This window comes from Xiphophorus couchianus, chromosome 13 (genome assembly GCF_001444195.1).
Source record: "Xiphophorus couchianus chromosome 13, X_couchianus-1.0, whole genome shotgun sequence".
Classification (NCBI taxonomy): Eukaryota; Metazoa; Chordata; class Actinopteri; order Cyprinodontiformes; family Poeciliidae; genus Xiphophorus; species Xiphophorus couchianus.
Genome location: NC_040240.1, coordinates 466,018 through 489,434, shown reverse-complemented (window position 1 = coordinate 489,434; position 23,417 = coordinate 466,018). Strand labels below are relative to the sequence as shown.

At 41.7% G+C, this 23,417-nt stretch overlaps 1 protein-coding gene across 1 annotated transcript in view; it reads right to left on the bottom strand.

Annotated features, from left to right (window-relative positions):
* The window catches only part of arhgap5 (Rho GTPase activating protein 5), a 99,719-nt gene that overhangs the window by 26,769 nt on the left and 49,533 nt on the right, over positions 1-23,417 (bottom strand). Inside the window, exon 4 of the mRNA XM_028037112.1 lies at positions 6,250-6,327. Within this exon, the coding sequence (XP_027892913.1) occupies positions 6,250-6,327 (78 nt within the window). The remainder of the gene's footprint in view (positions 1-6,249; positions 6,328-23,417) is intronic.

The following is a 23,417-nucleotide window of genomic DNA, read 5'->3' as shown; positions in this document are numbered from 1 at the left end:
CAATTAATTCCAATGTCCACCAACCTCATTAGAATTTTAGAGTATGAATTTATTAAGCAAGCTTAAGCAGGGATATGTGACATACAAATCAATAATCAATTGTATATAATACGAGAGCAGTATAATAAGATCCACATGTATAACCATACCATGCTGTCTCCTTTCCCTAACTTATGTCGCATGTTCTAAGATGGATTTTTTAGGGGGAAGTTCAACTCACACCCAGTTGCTGATGGATCTTTAGCAACAGGAACATCCAGAGACCTTGGTCGGAATCTTTGTCCTTCTGTGGAAAAATCTTCCTTAGAATAGTAGCAAAGTAGAACGGGTTAAATCCTTTAGAAACCCAGCTCTTTATCCCTCCGGGAACTTTGTCTTTTCTCCAAGTCTGTTGCAATGTATTTGGGTTGAGGTAAGACCGACGGCCGAATCAGGAACCTGGGCTTGGGCGTCCGGAACTTGTCCCTTCTTGGCGGCGCTGAGTCTCAAGTCTCCCGTAGTTCCAGGGTGCGGTCCGTAGCTGTTTCCTCTGCTTCCCCGTTTCGACTCCTTCAGCACCGTGGACAAAGAACACTTACTTCTCCTTTTTCGTCTGCTTTTATACATTTCTCCGCCATGTATGTGTACGGGGAGTTTTAGGTTACGGGGTTTCCTGAACATCTGCTGATTTTCACGGAAAACCCCATCGGCCCCTCCTGTCTGCTGACTAGTGTGGAAAGTTCCGTCCTTCCCCCAGCGTGTTGATCTTGGCTAACCACTCCGCACCACCCATCCTGTGCGTCCTGGCCATCTGTTCAGAACTGCTTGCGACAGCAGGAACTCACAAGTTCCCCTTCTCTTTCCACTCACTATTTTCTCTGTTATTAATCATTAACCACAGTCAACCTATAACTTCTATTAAAAACCATTTGCATCAATTTTCAAATCATCACAACTCTGTTATTCATTAAGAATTAATCATATGAATTAATCACCTCTTTCACTTATTATAAATCATCAAACATAATCACATTTCATTGTTGTTACTGTTTCAGATCATTATTCAGAAATACATTTCAGAATGTTATCCAATGAGTACCTATACCCATATCATACATATACAATTAATCATTATTATAATCAAAACACAAGATTGCTGTATTTTCAGGCCCTCATGCACCTTTTTCTGCGTGTACCTGGAGAGATCTCATAACCCCATGCCATTTTTCTTGACACTTTGCTCTGAAGCACCGTGACAGAAAACCGTACGATCTAGATAAATTTCGAAAACATTTTACCGGAGCAGACATGCGTATCAATGTGAGGACCGATTTTGATACCAATCGTGCGATATTTGTGGGCATGATGGCGATTTCAAAATTATTTTGGGGTGAAAAATTGTCTTCATTTCTCACTCTAGCAGAGGGGCACTCAGGAAGATTCACACTCTAATTTTAGGAAAAATGAGAAACTTTGGGTCGCTTGGAGACAAATTGTGGACAAACCGTAATTGGTATCGACGAGCCGTCTTCACTTTCGAAGAGATCACAGACGTATCTACAAAATGAAATTTGAATGGCATTTCTACGTGAATTCGTGACGACACGGAAAATCCTCAAAAATAGGGGATTTCTAGGATTTTTCCCATTGACTTATAATGGGGTTTTTTTCATAGTTTTTTGCGAATTATGTCGCCATGTTAACCCCGAATCCCACCAAAAGTAATAGCTCCAATGGCGTGAATTTTCTGCACGTTTTGATACCTCATTTGTAGGTGTGCACGCAGCGGTATGAGCCGCATTAACGGTTACGGATGAAAAATAAAGAATTATAATAATAAAGAAACTTTTCTTGGGAGAATAGCAATAGGTTCCTGCCATTGCTTTGCATGGCAGGCCCCAACAAGATGTCCCAAAAGCAGGATGGACTGACATGGCTACCAGGGGAGGTGGACCCCTCCGTTAATAGACTGGCAGCCACTGGACCGTCCTTGGAACTCCATGCCAAAACATGCAGCACGCTCTTGTTTTGAGTCACTGCGATGCCTCTAACTGAGTCTTATCAAATGCCTTCTCTCCCTAGCTTTCACTGCTCCAGTCAGACAGATTTCAGCAGTGGCAGTGGAGTGGACCTGTAAACACATTAAGAAGCGCAACAGGACCGCCTGACTGACAATAAAGAGCGGCGATGTGAAAAACTCAAAAAACCTGGGCAACAAAACAGCTCTGTGGCTCAACAAAGATTCAAAGCAATTTATTTTTATAGTTTACTTAGTAAAATAGCAACAAATTTGCTTATTTCATAACATACTTCATATCCAGCGACCTTCTCTCCTCTGGTCGGTTTAAAAACTACAGAATCAGATCAACACAGCCCTCCAGCTCTCAGCAGAAAGCCCTCAACAGCAACATTATACCTATCGGGGAAAACATAGATTAAATTTGATGACAATGTTATAGTATGATCCGATTAAATTGGTTATTATGAGCAGACAAACCCATTATTTTTAAAATCTAGAATTCTTAAATTTGAAGAGCTGGTGTAATTTAAAATTGCTCAAATTATGTTTAAGGCATCTAATAAATTGCTACATGAGCTCATACAGAGCATGTTTTATGAAAGAGATGGGGGATATAACATAAAGGGTTACTCCAACTTAAGGATTCGTAGTTTACGAACAACAAGAGATTTTGTATTTCAATTCATGGGGTAAAGTTATGGAACAAGTTAAATGAGGAGTTAAAATAAAGTCAAAATTTAATACAATTTAAAAGAAAATATAAGGAGGTCATTTTCACAAGATATAGAAATATGGGTGAGAAATAGCACTGATATGTGTTGTAAATTGATGCCAATGCATATGACTGTGTGGGTATTGATGTATATACTTAGACATATCCAAACCCAGATAAAATGGAAAATGAATTAACCCGTTTATTTTATTTTTTTATGTGATTTATTAATGAGGGCCCATCTGAAAATATTGTATGAGTTTAGAGGGTAGAAGTTCAGACATTTTGTACTTCTTCCTGCTCCTTTTAAAGCATGTTAAGATTACTGTGGTACAAAAAAATGTGTATTTTGCATTCCTTGTTCTTGTGCATGATTTTATACTAATATCATATTTTAAATAAATAACTAAATATTATATTCTTGATTAATATTCTTGATTGTTGCTAACCCTAAGCCCTCCAAAGGTCTCTGCATGGCCCTGAAATTGGCCACAAGGCTGCAATGCTAATTAAACAAAGTTCTGCTGTGAGCACAGCAGACTCTGCTCAGCGGAGTCACTGAAAGAGTGAGAGTAGAGGGGAAAACGGTAGGGAGACAGCTCCCTCTCTTAATGTCTCTCTCCCTCTTTCTCTATCAACAGCAGCACACCATACAAAAGTGTGGTATGGCCCTTCTCTTATAATGGACAACGGCTCTCAGGGAGGAGATGGTTCCCATCGTTCATTTCAAAGAGCCAGCGCTAAGAGCCGAATTGTTTGTCCCTGACCCATCACTACAGGTCACCCATCACTACAGGTCACCACAATACAACCATCCAACTAGATTTGCAGAGAATAGATCACTGAAAAACATTCAGATTCAGAGTCTCATTTTTGAAATGGAAGAGCAACAGTTTAGTTTGCCCACCCTGTCCAGTTGACCCGCTAATAATAAACAGTCATATCTAGGGATTGTTATGGATTCTGTGTTTTCCTCTGTCTTTTTTATCCTCTTCTATCTGCTTACACACTGTAGCTTACGTAACCATGTTTATGTGTGACTGCCACCAGTCATATGTAAACAGACTGAAAGTGATTAGACAACTCTTTACCTTAAGGGAGGGTACAGATTGCAGAGAAGAATAAAAAGCTGAACTTGTGCTACAATCCTTGCCTCACTTGGTTCCATCCACAAGGTGAGCCAAGTGTGGCCCAGCACTGGATGGTGAATGCAACTCTGTATCTGTTCCATTTGTATGACATGAATGGCTTGTAACATTTGATAATTTTTCGGCATTGAAGCCTGTTTTTATATCTAACCAAATCTCATTATTTCTCAAGACAATTTACACTGAGGAGTTCTGGTCAGGCCCTGAAACTGGTTAACGAACCTGGTGGAGCATAGAGACAAAAATGAATGAACTCTAACAGGATACAGGATAGTACGGCACTAACCTTAGTATCAGTCTGATACACAAAACTGGGTTGATATTAACTTATATGTATTTCCATCTTGTTGTCATTTCTTTCTGGAGGGGGAGGGCAGGATGTTGGCTATGTGGTATTTGAACCCCAATCTAGAATCGGACAACATTCTGGGGTTGTAGGCTGGGAAATGGCTTTAGAAATTCAACTTCTCACAGCCAGCTGAGCAAGGTTGGTGCCATCAACTAACTCACTCACTCTTTGGTTAGCTATCTGCACAGCAGCAATTTCAGGTTTTACCACCATGTTTCATAGTTGCTTAAGAATTTTTTTTTAAAAATGGAGAAATTAGTAGAACAGCTGGAGAGGGAACTGTGGATAAAAGCTAATCAAAAATGATTGATGTTGACTGATTTGAAATGTTTATATCGCGATACATTTTTCAGCCATACCATCAGGGGCGCAACTGCATATTGGTGAGGTGTATGCGAACATGTCATCGGCGCCCCCCTCCCCTCACCCCCTTCCCCGACATAAACTTGTACTCATTTTTAATTAAAGTATCAATAATAAATGTACATATATGTGAATAAATTGTTTCCCTCAGGGCAATTAGAAAAGAATGAAACGAAAAACAGGGCAGTATTTCATCATTTAATATATAAGAGAGCCAAAGAGCCGCTTCTGTTAGCCTGTGTCTAGAACCGCCTATGGGCTGCAGGTCTGAGGCATTTTGTTAGCATGTTTTCTATCATTCTTATAGTTCAATAGGAAGTCAGGTTATCCAAACTGGCAACCCACATTAATAAAATAATGAAATAATATTGACCACAAAACACTGTATTTATAAAAGATATCAACGTTTTTCCTACACAATCCTAACAAACATTTTTAATGTTCTCTTCACAATATTTATTTATTCACTATTAATCTATTTGTATGATTTGTTCTTTAAATTGCCATTTATATTATTGTTCGGTCTCAGGAAATGATTGAGGGATGAAGAGACTGATGTCTGGTTCTTTAGGTTCTGACGGGTCTGCGGTTCCTCTCCTGATCCATTCTGTCTGATATCAAACAACCCACTGTGGGCCACTGAATATCACCGACACATTTTTTTTAAATGCCCCTGTTAAACTTCACTGTGATTGTTTAGCCTGTGTCTTCCCACTACCGTCTGTATTTTTGCCAAAGGTTTTGCTTCTAAGAACGGTGTAGTATCGGGTGGATATTTTAAAAAGATGCGAGTTGATAGCAGCTCACTGCGGCTGCGTAGAGTCCGTCTCTAGGCAACCATGACAACAGCGTGAGTTCGTGTGGTTTGGGGGGGTCCTGTTTAGGTCCTTAAACGACAATATAGCTGACCTTAATATTTCCGGTGTCTTTTTTTTGGTCATTATTATTACGCTTATTATTGAGTTGTGTGTGATATGTGTGTCTATCAGACATTTATAGCAATACGGAATAAATCGCGTCCCATATTAGTTCAATACGGGGTGGAGACAACAACAACCACCTGTCATTGTAGCCCAGCTTATGCTAACCTGAATATTTACAACTCTCTCGTTGATACACTGACATTACTTACCTACTGTCTTTCAACCACTTTGAAAAGCTTTTCTTTGTCTCTCCAACATCGTTATCCTTCCCCCTCTTCTGTTTTCTGTTTTGTGCCCCTGAGGTTTATCTGCCGCCCATCTTTAACTCCCTGTTGTCGAGTGCATTGCTACAATTCAAATTTAAAAGAAAAAAAAAAACGCGCCTCAGCGCGTTGTCGAAGGGACTCTGCCCAAGCTACCTGTATGGGAGGGGAGAGCGGCTGGCAGGGAGGGGGGCGCCTAATCAGTGCTGTTCCTCTGTTGTTGATCATTTCAAACACAAACAGCTGTTAAGTACTTAAAATGCTGACTAGAAAAAAAATCCTCACATCGTTTTTGCGCCCCCTTTAGTGCAGCGTCCCTATGCGTTGCATACAGTGCAAACCCTCTTTTTGCGCCACTGCATAGCTTAAACTAGAATTACTAGCGTAAACTAGAAAGTAGAATTACTTTCAGTCTGTTAAATGTTTTCAGTCACTGAAAGAGTCTGAAATAGGTTTCACTGTGAGCATATATCTAGACAGATCAAAGCTTACCTTGATCAAACTGTTTCTGAAGGTTATCTTGGTCTGTCTTGTTTCCACTGACACGGTAAACACCCTCAGTCGTTAGACCTGCAAAAACACAGACAATGTTCCTCATCAAAAACAGACAAAAATTCAGTTCTGCTGGGTTAAAGCAATGTTATATGTGACGAAGGTGAGCAGGATGTTATATATTATGACCAGGGTTCACGTTAACAGAATACTTTTTGTATTTGAAACCTTTTCTTCATTTTGACAGGTTATAATTCACACCCTTGACTGGTACACATGGGCAGACATTAAAGTTTTTACGCAAACTTTGCCTCATCGCAGAGGCAACTAAAATTAATCAATAAAAAATATCATCTCATGGACACTGAACTAAATGCGTCTGCCTGACCGGGAGCTGACAGCATTTTGAAGAGTTATAGACAGGAAGCTTTCGAGCACATCTGATTCAGAAGTGCATTCAAAACCTTTGGTTGAAATGGCGCCACTAATTCCAGTCTCCAATACATGATAAAGAACATAAAAAATTAAAGAGAATGCAATGCTGTTTCCATCTATAGTCTAAACAGAGGAGCCGGCCGGCAGTTTAGCTTGAGGAAATAAATAAAGGCTCAGAAGTTAATTAGACTGTAATGCGCAGCACAACTAATGCAGCGCACTGGATTAGTTGTGCGCTATGATTTTTAACAAATGGAGCTGGAAGACGTTATCTTCCCACGCCCAGAAGGAGAGCGGCGCTCAGGAGGATAGCAGCAGACTTAAGCTCTGTCTGTTTTGGGGTAGCGAAACCACACAAAAAATCTTTGTAAAAGTGCATGCCCAGACCGGCATAAGGTAAAAAGCTCACAGAGTTCAATTGATCGGTTTGGATCAGAAAGACGCAACTGACTAATGAACTATCACAGATTTCTCTGCGGATGCAGACCAAGAGGACCTTGTGAGGCACTGTGCTTTCAGACCCCAACAGGTGAAGCGCTGGTAATTTGAGTGGAGTCGTTTAATTTCTTTTGTTATAAGTTATTGGGGTCGCAGTCAGACTTAGGTCCCAGAAAGCATTTAATTGGCAAAAGACAAAAGGCTGGACCATTGTTTAGAATAGAATAGAATAGAATTCAACTTTATTGTCATTGCACTGTCACAAGTACAAGCAACGAGATGTAGTTTGCATCTATCCAGAAGTGCTCTACGAGATATAAATATTTATTTACAGATGTACAAGATGTATGGATTATAAGGGGTTATAGCAAGAGATATAGATATTGTGTATAAATATAAATATGGGAGCTATATGCACAGATTATACAGATTATACAGAATATACAAGAATGTTAGGGAATGGATTATAGATAAATAATGGCAGATAAAATTTACAGGTTGTATATGTGTGTGTGAAGAAAACAGTCCGTGATGTGTGTGTGTGAGGATAGTCCATGTGTTATTGTTGTATGAGAGGATAGGGGAGTACAGTCCTTATAGTTTATGTTTTATGTCAGGAGGCGTTCAAAAGCGTGACAGCTGTGGGAAAGAAGCTGTTCCGGTACCTGGTGGTTCTGGTCCGTAGGCTTCTGTAACGCCTCCCAGAGGGCAGGAGGGAAAAGAGTGTGTGTGCTGGGTGAGTAGAGTCCTTTGTGATTTTCCCGGCCCTTTTCAAACACCGCTTCCTGTAGATGTCCTTGATGGCAGGGAGCGGTGCCCTGGCGATATACTGGGCAGTTTTCACCACCCTCTGCAGCGCCTGCCGGTCGGAGACAGAGCAGTTCCCGTACCAAGCTGTAATACAGTTGGTGAGGATGCTCTCAATGGTGCAGCGGTAGAAGTTCGTGAGGATCTCTGAGGACAGGTGGTTCTTCCTCAGGGTCCTCATGAAGAAGAGGCGCTGATGCGCCTTCTTAATGAGTTTGGAGCAGCTGGTCGTCCAAGTCAGGTCCTCGGAGATGTGGACTCCCAGGAACTTAAAGGTGTCCACACGCTCCACCACTGTCCCCTTAATGTGGATGGGTGGATGTAGGTCAGCGTTCCTCCTGAAGTCCACGATAATTTCCTTGGTCTTCTCGGTGTTCAGCTGCAGGTTGTTTTTGTCGCACCACTCAGCCATACAGTCTACCTCCTCCCTGTAAGTGGCCTCGTCATTATCTCTGATGAGGCTGATCACCGCGGTGTCGTCTGCGAACTTGATGATGGCGTTAGAGCCATGGACAGGTCTGCAGTCGTAGGTGAAGAGGGAGTAGAGGAAGGGACTCATCACACAGCCTTGTGGCACTCCGGTGTTTATGATGATGGTGGATGAGAAGTGGTTGTCCAGCCGGACATGTTGAGGTCGACTGGTCAGGAAGTCGAGCAACCAGTTACACATGAGTGAACTGATGCCGAGGTCTGTGAGTTTGGTAATGAGTTGTGATGGGATGACAGTGTTGAATGCTGAACTAAAATCTAAGAACAGCAGTCTGGCGTAAGTGTTCTTACTATCCAGGTGAGAAAGGACAGAGTGTAGCGCTATAGAGACTGCATCCTCTGTGCTCCTGTTCTGCCTCTATGCAAATTGGTGGGGGTCTAGTGTGGGGGGGAGACAGGATCTGAGATGTGCTAGGACCAGCCGCTCCAAGCACTTGGTAATGATGGGGGTAAGGGCTACCGGGCGGTAGTCTTTGAGTCTGGTTGGGTTGGGATTCTTAGGAATTGGGACGATGGAGGTAGACTTGAAGCAGGTCGGTACCACAGCGCGGGCCAGGGACTGGTTGAAGATGTCCGTCAGCACTCCTGCCAGCTCCCCAGAGCACGTTCTGAGGACACGTCCAGGTATGCCATCAGGACCCGCAGCCTTGTGGGATTTAATCCTGCTCAGAGCCGCTCTTACGTCAGTGGGGAGAAACGTCAGTGGCTGTTGGCCTGGGGTGGTAGCTGCTTTGGTTGCAGTTGTGGTATTCCCTCTCTCAAAAGAAGCATAGAAGTTGTTAAGTTCGTTGAGGAAGGAGACATCAGTAGAAGTATTGGGGTTCTTGTAGTCTGTGAGAATCTGAAGGCCTTGCCACATACGTCGAGGGGTGGCGTTAGAAAAATGATCCTCCACCTTCCTTTTGTACGTAGTAATGTTTGGCCTTCTTGATTCCCTTCTTCAGTTCAGCCCTGGCTGCACTGTAAGTCTGTGCATCCCCTGACCTGAAGGCGATGTTGCGGGCCTTCAGCAGGAGACGAACGTCTCGGTTCATCCAGGGTTTCTGGTTGGGGTACATGGTAATGCGTTTGCAGGTGGTGACACGTTCTATGGTGGTGGAAATATGGTTCAGTACAGATGAGGCGTACTGATCCAAGTCTGTATGGTGGAAAATAGTCCAATCTGTATTCCTGAACCGGTCCTGGAGCACAGCGTCTGAGCCCTCTGGCCACACCTTTACTGTCCTGACGGTAGGTTTCACACGTTGGATGAGTGGTAAGTACCAAGGTGTGAGGAACAGGGAGAGATGGTCTGATTGTCTGATGTTGGGGAGGGGTGTCACATTGTAGGCTCCAGCCAGATTGGAGTAGACATGGTCCAGGGTCTTGTCTCCTCTGGTGTGGCAGGAGACATGTTGGTGGAATCTGGAAAGAACTGTCTTCAAGTTGGAGTAATTGAAATCACCCGCAACAATAAAAGCAGCCTCGAGGTATTTGGTTTGGTGTTTGCTAATAGCCGCATAGAGTTCTTTCATGGCTAGCTTGGCATTAGCATCCGGGGGGGTGTACACGGCAGTGAGGATGATCGAGGTGAATTCCCTTGGGAGGTAATAAGGTCTGCATTTGACCATTAAAAACTCCACATTCTGTGAGCAGTGACTCTCGGTAGTAGCAGAGTCTGTGCACCAAGCTTTGTTAATATAAATGCACAAACCTCAGCCTATGGTCTTGCCGGAGTCTTCTGCTGTCCTGTCGGCTAGGGTTAGTCCACTTAGCTGGATAGCATTGTCCGGGCAGCTGTTGTTTAGCCATGTTTCAATGAAAAACATGACATTTGAGTCCATAATCCGTCTGTCATTCGTGATGGATAGTCGTAACTCGTCCATTTTATTAGCCAGAGAATGGACATTGGCGAGGAAAATGCTGGGTAAAGGGAGCCGGTGTGGTGTTAGCTTTAGCCTCGCTCGCCTTTGTTTACGTTCTCGTCGCGGCCTGCGTACACTTCCACCCGGCCGGGAGAAGTGAGCAGCCTCTGGTGTTCTGGAGATCTCTGGGATGAGTCGGAGATCGGAGTCAAAATTGTAGCTCCAAAGGTCCAGAAGTTCGTGTCTGCTGTAGTGCAGCAACGCTGTGCAATTCTGAAAAAAAAGTCCAGTCATGAATAAATAAAAAACCACTAAAGAGCAGATTCTGGAGAGACGCTGAGCCTCGCGTTGTTCACGCGCCGCCATCTTGGTCATCATCAGGATGTCATCATAAACACTAAATATTCTTGAAATCTTACCAGCAATGATAATTCAGGAAAAAATAATTAGAAATGAAACCAATTTTGCATGGGTTCCAGCTAAAACTTCCATTTTCAGCTGGAAGTTTCTAACCTCCATATGTTTTGACCAGATTAAAGCTGTTTCCCATAAAATGACTGAGAAAAATAAAGGAGCATTTCACCAAGTCTGTATGGTGGAAACGCCAGGACAGTTTTCTGGTGGCAGGAACAGCATAGTGTCTTAAGCAGACTTTCAGAAATATTTAGAAACATCATCAGCTCTCTTATCTATGAAACTCAGTTATTCCTTTTTCAGGTTGTTTAAAGTCTGACAACAATAAATGAAAGTACTAGAATGATTAATTAATTATTTTTTCAATATTCCAAGGAGGTTAAGGTTTTTAGCTGGAACTTTTTTTAAATGGAAGAGCAACAGTTTAGTTTGCACACCCAGTTCAGTCAACTAGCTAAGAATGAACAGTCATGTCTAGGGATACACAATATTATGGCACTAACATTGTCTTTTTTTTTGTTATATTAATGTACAGTGTTGCAGATTACTTTGTCCACCTCTAATTTATTCAGTGGAAGATCAATACAGAAACTTTGAATGTTGTATTACATCAGGTTTACACACTACATTTCACACAGATAACATCTAATTTAATCTTGTTTTTGGCCACCAGGGGCCTCATGTATAAAGCGGCATATGCACAAAAAATATGCGACGCCATATTTTCCGCACAAGTCGGCATGTATAAAGATGAACTTTGCATCAAAGTTTATGTAAATGTGTGCACGCTTTTTCCGTGGCGGGAAAAAGTGCAGCAACATGCAAACATTTTTTGTGAACAATATCAAACTGCAAAGCGTCAAAACTCACCTAAATACACTGAAATCTGACTCCATTCAGTTATTCACAAAGTATCAAACCCGATGTTTTTTTAATGGTTTTAATATTTTATTGTTTAAACGATGAAACTGAAGTACTCATACTGCTACAAACAAGGAAGTTGCCATGGTTATTGCTTCATGTGTTGGCAGACTTCCAGGTATTTATACTAATTTGCATATGTATTTATGGGTAGCGACAGGGCGGACCAGCAGCTGCGCTCTATTTCCCACAAATTAGGATTTATAAATCTAAGGTGCACAGCCGCGTGCATGCGCATGACTTCATACATCCAAATTTTTTTGTGCACCGTATTTTTCTAAATTTGTCCGTATGCCAAGTTTTAGTGTGAAAACTGCAGACTCTTTTATGCATGAGGCCCCTGGTGTTTCTGTTGTCAGTCTGGACTGTTCAATAAACAACAGAATAGAAGAACATAAACTTAATGTTACTCATCGTCCCCCTTATTCTCCCACTCTACCACCCGCAGTTCCATCTAATCTGAACTATAAATCAGTAATGTGGTCAGATATTCTATATCTGACCACATTACTCATCTCTACATGCTGAAGAAAGGCACTTCATCAAAAACCTTCAGGCAATACAAACACAATTTTGTTTCATGGTATGTTTAGTATATGCTACATAATAAAATTAATAGATTTTTTTATTAAGTAAAGAAAATGCACACATTGGGGTTTTTTTAAAAGCATTTTTGGCAACTTTTTTGCAAAATACTATGTCTGACTTTATAAATAAAATATTGACTCTATCTCATCATATTTTCATTTATATTCCTCTATTGAAGTTTCTCAAACTGTTATCCACTGGCACCCCCAAGTGGACTGCAAGGTACTTTATATAAGCGACTGTTTATGTGCCATGACGTGAACTTAAGACCACTCAAAAGAAATGCTAAAGAAACCAATGAAAAAACAACAACATCAGGACTACTTATAAGATCGGAGGGAATTGTGTTTTTCCATGTGTTTGACTGGAATGCTTAGAATCCACTCTTTCAGAATCTGTAAATAACTCAAAGTACCTTAGAGTAGACTTGTTTGTATTTTTGAGGTCTGTGAATGTTTGATAAATGAGTTTCTCTGATTCTTGAATGATCTCTATCACAGTTTCTCCAACATGTCAACAGTCTAGAGCAGTGGTGCCCAAAGTTAGTCCTGGAGGGCCGGCATCTTGCATGTTTTAGTTCTCTCCTTGGTGGTAGTAACAACCTTTTCAGCATGTCAATGTTCTTCTTAGGCCTTCTATTGAGCCATCATTGGACCCAGAGAACTCCAGGCCCTACAAGACCAACTTTGGGCACCAATGATCTAGAGCTTACTGTCTTTATGAGGACATTTGATTCCCAAACAGGATGGAACACAAGGAACAGATACATGTCTGTCTTCACACAACCAGAACAGCTGGAAAGGGAATAAAGTCACAAATGAACTTCATGTTTGCATACTGGGATCTGATAGACTCTTCCTGCTGTGATATGATCCCTTAATCTGATGCACACATCAGCACACATCTTATCACTACTTTACCCTACCATTTCTCCCTTATCTGTCAAAGTTGGAACCTTGCTCTACCTGCTTTTCTGTCCGTATGTCAGCGCCAACTTATAGCATAGATCTGCTGGAGCAGGAACCAGGAAGCCAGTTTAGTAAGCAAGAGTCAACCGTAGTAAATTTTGACTAAATACATTGTTATTATACAGTCACTGGCCACTTTTTTAAGTACACCTGTCCAACTGCTCATTTAAGCAAATGTCGAATCAGCCAATTACATGGCAGAAACTCAATGCCTTTAGTCTACAGCAGAAGACCACACCACATGCCACTCCTGTCAGGAACAGGAAACTGAGGCTACAATTCACAGAGGCTCATCAAAATTCGACAATAGTAGATTGGAAAAACGTTGCTTGAGTCTATTTCTGCTGCGACATTCGGATAGTCGGGTTGGAATTTGGCGTTAAACCAGGGAGAGTTTAACGTTAAACCAGGGAGAAACCATGAAACATGAAAGCATGGATCCATCCTGCCTTGTATCAGCAGTTCAGGGGGGTGGTGGTGCAGTGGTGTGGGCGATATTTTTCTGGCATACTTTGGGCCCTTAAGTACCAACTGAGCATTGTGTCAACGTCACAGTCTACCTGAGTATTGTTGCTGACCATGTCCATCATATTATGACCACAGTGTATCCAACTTTTAATGGCTATTTCCAGCAGGATAACGCACCATGTCATAAAGCATGAATCATCTCAGACTGGTTTCTTGAACATGAGAATGAGTTCAATGTACTCGTAAGGTATGGGGGAATTTTCCTGCCATAATCCAAGAGCACACATTTTCAGTCTGAAAACAGGATCTCATGTCTTTTGTTCTCAAAACTTTTAATACTTTTGCTTACATTTTCACTTTGAAAGTAGGACTTCATGTCTTTCTTCTCAAAACTTGTAATGCTTGTCCTCAAAGCTTCTTCTTGCGCTCACACTTAGTCTCTGCTCGGACTCTTTGCTCGCTTACGAAACGTGGAACCGTCTTTTGGCACAGTCGCTTAGTAACCTCTCAGCCAATAGAATGAAAGTGTTGTTTCCTTCTCGCGGGTTTGTCTGTGTACCTACTATGGAATGTAGCAACCGGTGCCAGACATAATATAATGCGTAGTGTCAAGAAAATCCGAGCTCATCCCACTTCCCCATGCTGGAGATTTTAGTTTAACAGTAATAATAAATAAAGTTATCTTTAAAATGAATCACTCAAGTGACATCAGGGCCCAACAGTAGACTTAAGTGTCAATAAAGTTAGTTTAACAGTAATAATAAATAAAGTTATCTTTAAAATGAATCACTCAAGTGACATCAAGGCCCAACAGTAGACTTAAGTGTCAATAAAATAAATCTGGTTGTGTGTGTTGTTTTTGTCTCATGCAAACTTTGCTTTAATTCTACTTTTTTCTATCTAATCATAAGAAATCATAGTCAGTCAGAGAGAGTCATTAAACAGGAAAAGCAGGTTTCCTGGAAAAAGAGGAAGTTTCCAGCCTGCAGATTTATAAAAAATAGCTGAGACTATTCCTTAGTTTAAAGGTAAAGTTTTAAAGAATGAAATCTAAACATTATTAGTAATTGGATAAGATTCAAAGTAAAATACTTATATGAATATTGGTTTACTTGTAATAATACTTACACTTATATTTGTGAGAACACCTACAAGAAAAACAAGTAACTGTAACTTTGGTATAAAATAATTAGAATCATGGATTATTCTTGGTTTCTTTTCAGAAAACATCTGTAATAACTCACATTAAGATTATAATAAGAATAATTAATAAGTTATGGTTATAAAATTATAAATGAATGCTAAATCAGAGAAGCTAAAGAAAATAAATGTGATAAATGTGATTTTGACATTAAACTTGAAATGGTGTAAAAAGGTGTAACTGCAATTAAACATCACTGATATGTTGGAGGTAGATGGTAGGTGAAAGGTGAAAGGAAGGGAAAAAGGGGAACTAACAGGAGAGCAGAGATGATCAATGCTTTATTTAGAAAATGTCGTGCAGGCAATGGACACAGGAGGTTGAGCAACCCTGAGACATTAGCTCAGACATCAGGAAATGTCTGTAAGACAGTGATGGATATGAGATCAACTGTCTAAGCAGACAGCAGGCGCACCAGGGGGGTGGATAAACCCTATAAAAGGTGGGTGCAAAAGAGGAACCTTTCGTTGGATCCTCCGGGCAGCTTCGAGCCAAGATCGAGATGGACAAAGAACTCTGCAGCTGAAGAAGAGCCGGGGCCACAGAGCCGGAGACTGTCCTGTGCATGCATGGGGACCAACCCGTCTGGCCCACAATCTGTGGCTTCGAATCGCACTTCTCTCATCGGCTGGGTTCTGACCCCAAAGACAAAGATGAAGACAAAGACAAGGAAGAAGAACTGGTGCCTTTTTTCCTGCCAGCACCAAGTCCTGTGTGACCTCAGCATCCATGCGGAGAGGAGGCTCATCAGACCTGCGGAGATCCTGGCCTTCATCGATCGGCGTCTTCCTCCTGCTGCAACACCTTCTTCATCATCAAGCCAGGTCTGGGGTTCGAAACACCAAACTCCGTCCGTCTCGCTCTAAGGTTCCTTTTTTAGTTCTCAGTATCAGCAGTAGGGAAAGATAGACTAGATGATTGATTTTACTTATTTGATTATTTCTGCTACTGAATTAAGCTGTACTGACCCTTGCAAAACTGCCTTACTAATAAAATATTTAGCATAAAGAAAATCTAAAAGATGTTGTGGACATTCAGTTAATGAGTCACCTTAAAGTTCTTTGATGGTTGTAAAATAGCTGTGATGTTTGATTCTGGAGAGGAAAAAGTGGAAAATGTTTTTAGGTTGCTGGTAGCCCATATTTAAAACATCATCCTTGGGACTCGACCGAGTCACTAAAACCTACCTGGTTCAATAACAAATGCAAGTTGTAAAATAGAGAATGAGCGACCGTTAACAGGTGTGCTCTGTGAAACTAGTTGGCTGTAGGCTGCTCAGTCTGGCTAATTCACAGGGGGAAGAAGGGTGGGACACCTGGATGTAGGCCGTCAGATAACCAGGCGAATCGTTTCTCGAAACCAGCTTAAACAGAGTTTACTTCAGTTCTGGACAGGGTAAATCCCAGCAGATTTAGGAAACTCAATTAACCCATTAGAAGGAGAGCTGGTAGCACATCTCCCCTCTCAGAAGAGGAAGTACGAGAGTGAGAGAGTAGAGACAGAAAGGAGGGGGGGGGTGTTGCGCAACAACAGTAGACAGTGCATTGGCTGCTCTGGTGCAGGAATTGAGGTGGCCATCTTGGAGCGGTCGTCCCTCCTACTTGGTTAAACCAAAACAGCAGAAGAAGCCTCAGCACTGCCGGATATTTTTGCTCAGATCGACGGACTATTGACGTGAGATATCGGGGATAACGTTTCACAAGTAAGACGGATATATTACCGTTTATTTTTTGGGAATAAAATATTACTAGAATGTATTTATGTCCACTGACAAAATGCCAGCTAATATTAGCTATAGAGCTTGGTGTAATACCAGGATTCAGCCCCCGCTATGAATACTAACGGAGACTTAACCTAACATTGATTTAAATTATGCGACACAAGGTGGCAAAGACTGTTAATTATATGTAATTCTTTCACTCTGTCAAAAGTAAGATAGCTCCCAGGTTTCATAAAGACAATGATGTGAGGAAGAAGTGGGGAAATGTCTTTAAGGAGAGATGGATACACTACATTGATGAATCTCAGCTGCTGAATCTCTTAAGCTACAACTCCTCGGCTGGTAAACATTGACACGTGTAAATATGGGTGCATATATTATATTATTCAGTATTAATTATTTAATAATTTTTGTTTCTCTATGATTGTATCGTTTTGTGTTTATATATTTATATAAATATGTACTGATATTACTAAACAATATATATAAAAAAATATGACTGGTTGTGAGCTTTGTAAAATGTTCATCATACATCAATATCAAAATATTCTATTCGGAATCTATTCCGTTTTCCCAAAAAATATTTAAATATGCTGAACCATGTATCATTTCAAATCAAAAATACTTAAAAAAAAACATTTCCTTGTAAATGTAGCTATGATAGCTGTTTGAGTAAGGTTTCCTGAAAAAAATTTGTGAAAATCTATTTAGCATTTAGTGAGGTGTGATTGATTAAATGCACTGATCCGTCATTGTGCCTGTCAAACTTATAATGCTTTGCGGAGCGGTCGATCGCTCCAAGATGGCCACTATAAATCTCGTCAGCGACAGTATTCAAGAGCGGTCCATGAGGCGTCTATTCTTTCTATGCTACTGATCGCTAACAGCTACAGATCTTAGGCAGGCTTTGTTCACCCAACCAAAGTCACTACATAATTTATATATACTGTATATACTGTATATAGCTATATATACTGTATATATAGCTATATATGTAGAAATAAAAATAATCAGTGATGTGCGGTCAGGGGAGGCAGACCCTTACCTGTCATCATGGAAGAATAATATAATGATAGGATAATTTATATAGCTATTTTCACCCTGTGTTTTGTACTACGAAGTATTTATTTTTCATTTAGCTTTACCAATTTTGATTATTTTTTCTTCAAAATCGCTAAATTTTGCAATTTCCATTCATATGCTCAGAAGCGCAGCTGGTCAGCAGTGAGCTGAGCCTCACCTGAGATTGCACAACCACTTGCTAACTGCACTGGCTGCAATTCATATGGACCAGACTCTAAGGAATGTTTCTAGTACCTTGATGAATCTATGTCACGAAGGATTAAGGCAGTTCTGAAGACAAAAGTTACATTATATATATTTAGCAATATATTATTGTTTGTATATCATGTAATTACAGGCACACTTGCGTACATGTCTTTGTACAATGACAATAAAAAAAGTCTAAGACCAAAAGGGTGTCCAACCCGGTACTAGCAAGGTGTACCTAATAAAGTGGCTAGTGAGTGAATTTTGTTTTTAACTCACGTAGAAGTAAATGCTGAAATGGTTGGTACCACTCATTATAATGGGCTGTTTAAGAACAAGTACAATATTCCTATGCATAAATGTAATTAAGCATGGTAGTTGGAGTGATGCTGCATAATTACCCAAGTTGTTTTGCCAATGTAGCCAGGCCTCCTTTTTGTTGAAGTCAAGCTGTCTGTGAACCGTAACACACCCATTTGGGGCTAGGCCCCCTGTCGGCCAGAGGCCCTTTACTTCCTGGAGGGCCGACATCCTGCATGTTTTAGTTCTCTCCCTGATTTAACACACCTGGATCCAATAATGGCTCATTAGAGGCCTAAGAAGCACATTGACCTGCTGAAAAGGTTGTTACTACTACCAGGGAGATAACTACAACATGCAGGATGCCGGTCCTCCAGGACCAACTTTGGGCACCACTGGTCTAGGTTAATGAGATCCCAGATTTCTCCTCAACCTTAAACATCATCATCCCACAGACCCTGGTGCAGAAGCTCTTCTCTCTTATAGAATAGAATAGAATTACTTTATTCATCCGAGCAGGGAAATTATTTTGCAGTTACAGCAGCATAGAGACAAGACACACAACATCCACCACTGAGTAGCAATGTAGACAAGATAAAATAAGAATAAAATATGACATGCTGTCAATATAAAAAGCAGCTTAGAGCAGACCTTGCAAGGATTCAAAATGCAGAACAGAATGTATATGTAAATATATATACAGCAAGTGTGCCACAGTGCATCTCTTGGACTGAGTTCCACACTGATTGTGGACACCCTGACCAACAGACCTCAGACTGTCAGGATCAACAACACCGTCTCCTCCTCCATCACCTTCAGCACTGGCTCAGGCTGCATGCCGAGTTTCCTCCTTTTCACTCTGCTGACGCATGACTGCTCGGCAAGACACCTGAGCTGTCATATAGTGAAGTTTGCCGATGACACAGCAGTAGAGGGATGCATCATGAACAGTGATGAGTCAATATACAGAGAGGAGGTGGAACACCTGGTGCAGTGGTGCAGAAAAATAACTCCTGCATCAAAGTGAAGAAGACCAAGGAGATGGTGGTGGATATTAGAAGGGACAAGGATCCTCTTCAGCCCCTGTATATCGGAGGAGCAACTGTAGAGGTGGTCTCCAGCTACAGGTACCTGGGTGTGCATATATCCAGTGACCTCACCTGGAGTACCAACACCTCCTGTCTGGTCAGGAAGGCCCACCAGCATCTCAACTTCCTCAGGAAGCTGCGGAGAGCTGGACGTGGGAACTCAGTCCTGAGGAGCTTTTATCGCTGTGTGGTGGAGAGCATTCTCTGCACCTTCATCACCGTGTGGCGCAGCAGCTGCACAGCTGCTGAGAGGACGGCTCTGCAGAGGCTGCACAGAGTACTGTGGGGAGCAGCCTTTTTCCACCTCGGACGTCTACAAAGCATGATGCAGATGGAGGGCGCTCCTCATCATGAAGGACTCCACCCATCCTGCACACAGACTGTTCCAACTACTCCCCATGCAGGAGGCTGATGAGCATCCAGAGCAAGACCACCAGGCTGAGGAACAGTTTCTTCCCTTCAGCCGACAGACTGCTGAACTCAAACTTCACCGAATACAGCTTCATTTCATAAATCATTTTTACACACACATATCTAAATATCACAAATTACTTCATTATTTACTTACCGTATTTTCCGCACTATAAGGCGCACCTACAAACCTTCAATTTTCTCAAAAGCCGACAGTGTGCCTTATAATCCGGTATGCCTTATATATGGACCAATATTGAGCCACAACAGGTCTCGCAAATACGGTAAGCAGCCGCCGACTTCATTTTCCCCCGTAGAAGAAGAAGCGCGTGGTGCACGCTGGGTTTTGTGTAAAGACCCCAAAATGGCTCCTATTAAGAGACACGCTTACGACGCAGAGTTTAAGCTCAAGGCGATCAGTCACGCAGTAGAACACGGGAATAGAGCAGCAGCGAGAGAATTTAACAATAACGAATCAATGGTGCAGAAGTGGAGGAAGCAACAGCTGTTCATTGAATGAACGGAGTTTTCAGAACGCTGGTTTGTAATCTATTAATAAAGTTTGACTGACCTATCTGACTATTTTGTTGACATTCCCTTTAGCGCAGCTCCATCTAATGGATGCATAACGTAACCCCAGCCTCTACTGTAGCGTCTATTCTATGCGCCTTATAATGCGGTGTGCCTAATATATGAAAAAAGTTTTAAAATAGGCCATTCATTGAAGGTGAACCTTATAATGTGGTGCACCATATAGTGCGGAAAATACGGTATTTATGTTTTATTTGTCTTACTAAATTTCTTCATCTGGGACCCAAGTCCAAATTTTGTCCCACAAACAAATAAGATGGTATGACAATAAAAAATCCTTAAATCCTTAAGTTGTCATAACAAAGACATTTTTAACTATGTTGACTTCGTTCTAGAAGTGCTATTAGATATATCGAATGACACTTAATGACAGCAGGTGTTATGTCATGTTTATGACAGCATCATGTCAGTCTTATGCACACCCTTCAATATAATGTACAGCAATACCCATTATTGGGTATTGCTATTTTTACTATTTTTACTTGAATCACTGTATAGCACTTTTAAATCACTTTTTGTACTTTATTAACAGGCACTTTATTTAGCACTGCACTTTAAGCATAGATTTGCACATAAATAACAATTTGCACACAAGAAGTTTTAACTGTATTTATTGAGTATTTTTAGTGATTAGCATGTAGCCTTTTGTTCTGGGCTCTGCACAGCTGCTCCTCATTGAGAAGTGAGGTGGTTGCCTGTGAAGGGAGGATAATTGTTACTCTGAGCAAAGAGCTACTGGTGGGTAAAACTGAGCAAATGGTTGTGCATAACCTGTTAAGTGTGAAGTGCTAATATGAAGTGACTCACTGTCTTTTCTGTGTCCTCTCCAGGGCGTTTGGACAAATACTGTCCCAGGAGTCCAGACCAAAGTCAGGACCAAAGTCGGACCTGGAGGGCCGGCATCCTGGCAAAATGGCCTCTCCCACTTTTCAATGTTCCAGAAGAGGCCATTGAGTAGTGGGGGCGGGGGGATTGTTTATGGGTTTTGTGGTGTTTCATTATGGTGTAATGATAAAACATAAAATATTTGGACTTCCGGTTATGGCGCTGAGGTGAGCAGACGCATTGAACCAGAGCTCCCAACTCGGTCGTCTAATTCCCCCCTGCCAGAGCTGAATTAACCCTCTAAAATCGATTATTTTATGATGAAAAGGGGAAAGGCATCAAAAAGTAACGGTAAATCAAAACAAACAGACGAGAGAACTTTTAAAACACTGTTTGACGAAGGCGAATCTGACCAGCACGTGGCTATGGAAGGGCTTCAGGCTAGCATCGGAGCTATCCACAAAGAGATCGTAGCTATCCGGGCAGACGTGAAGGAAGAGCTGAGCTGCTTTCGTGACGACTTCTCCGCCGACATGAAGAGAGATTTAAGACGTTTTCAAGAAGAGATTAATGGACGACTAAATGAAATCGTGTCGGACATAAAAGAGAACCAGAAGAGAACGGAGGAGTCGTTAAAATGTGTGGCAGAAATGGAGGAGTGGACCGCGGCGGCGAAAGAGGTGCTGTCTCAAACTATAAGCAACCAAGATAAAATTCAAGCCAAACTGACTGATTTAGAAGCACGCTCACGCAGAAACAACATCCGTGTGTACGGGATTCCGGAGGACACAGAGGGAGACAATTTGTTGGAGTTTATGGACGGTTTCATTAAGGCTGAGCTGTCACTCCAGGATACGGATCTAGCTATACAACGCTGCCACCGGGCTCTGGGTCCCAAACCGCCGCAGAATGCGAGCCCCCGCTCCGTGGTGATCGCCTTTCTGGCAGTCAGAACCAGGGATTTGGTGCTTCGCGCCGCATGGAAGAAAAGAGAGGTACACCTCAACCAGCAGCGGGTTTATTTCGACCAGGACTACCCGACAGAGACCCAAAAGAAGAGGAAAGCTTACGCCCCTATCAGAAAACTTCTGAAAGAAAAAGGTCTCCGTTTCCAAACCCCGCAGCCAGCGAAGCTCCGAGTGTTTTTTGACGGTGGCCCAGTCACTTATAGCAGCGCGGCGGAGGCCATCAAGGACCTGCGAAAGAGAGGTATCGCTCCCGACGGCAATAGCAACGATGGTTATCCCACGGCAGCGCCGATGGAGAAACTGGAAAGACTGTCCTGGGTGATGGTGGAGGCCAAACGACGGAGCTCCGATGCACACGGAGAGAGAGCGCGGAAAAAACTCAGCGGACTTCGCCATGAGGCTGGAGACGCTGCCGCTTCTCCAAGTTAAGCGCCGCTCGGTAAAACCATGCGGTAAGATAAGCAATCAGTGATCTGATCCAGCGTGCGGACTAAGAACTGAATATTTCTGTATAGAGACACTGTCAGACATTATAATATCCCTTCATTCAACTTTCGCTAATGTTAACTAGAAATACGTTACTGATAAAAAAAATAAAATAATAGATAACACATGACCGTAGTTTTGGGAGCCGGTTTAAAGGCTCTGATTGTGCACTGAGTTAAACTCATACCGAGCTATGTCAGTTTGCACCGGAGAGACCCCCCATGGAAAGAGTCTCATGGGGATTTTTCTCTCCACCCAGGACTCCTTAATGAGTCATTTTGTTTTGGAAGTCGTTCCTTTAGTATGTTTTCAAGTTTCAGGTTCCTTGTTTTTGATTTCTACAAATGTTTTATTGTTAAGGTCACCTTGGATGTGTAAGTTAGAGGGATTTATCCATTTAAAGATTTATGCTCCAACAGCAATATAAATTTATAACTATTAATGTGCACGGGTTACAGAATCCAATTAAAAGAGGAAAGCTCATAGCTAAGATGAAGAGAGAACAGCAACAAATTATCTTCTGGCAAGAAACCCATTTAACAAAACAGAATCATGAAAAATTTTTAAAAAATGGGGTTTAAAAAGACATTTTATTCCTCCCACTCAAATGGAAACACTAGGGGCGTGGCAATATTAATTGCAAATAATGTGGACTTCCAGGTATCCAAACAAATTACAGACAAAGAAGGCCGTTTCGTTTTGGTGAGAGGAACACTAGACTCAAACGAAGTAACCTTATTTAACATATATAGGCCTCCAGGACATGACAAAACATTTATTGATAAAATATTTGATCTTATATTGACTGAAACATCTGGCGTGTTGGTATGTGGAGGGGACTGGAATGCACAACTGCATCCTTCCCTGGATTCTTCAAACCCTTTAAAAAAAATCAACTCAGAATCCCTGCATATAAACAAAATGATTAAAAGGATTG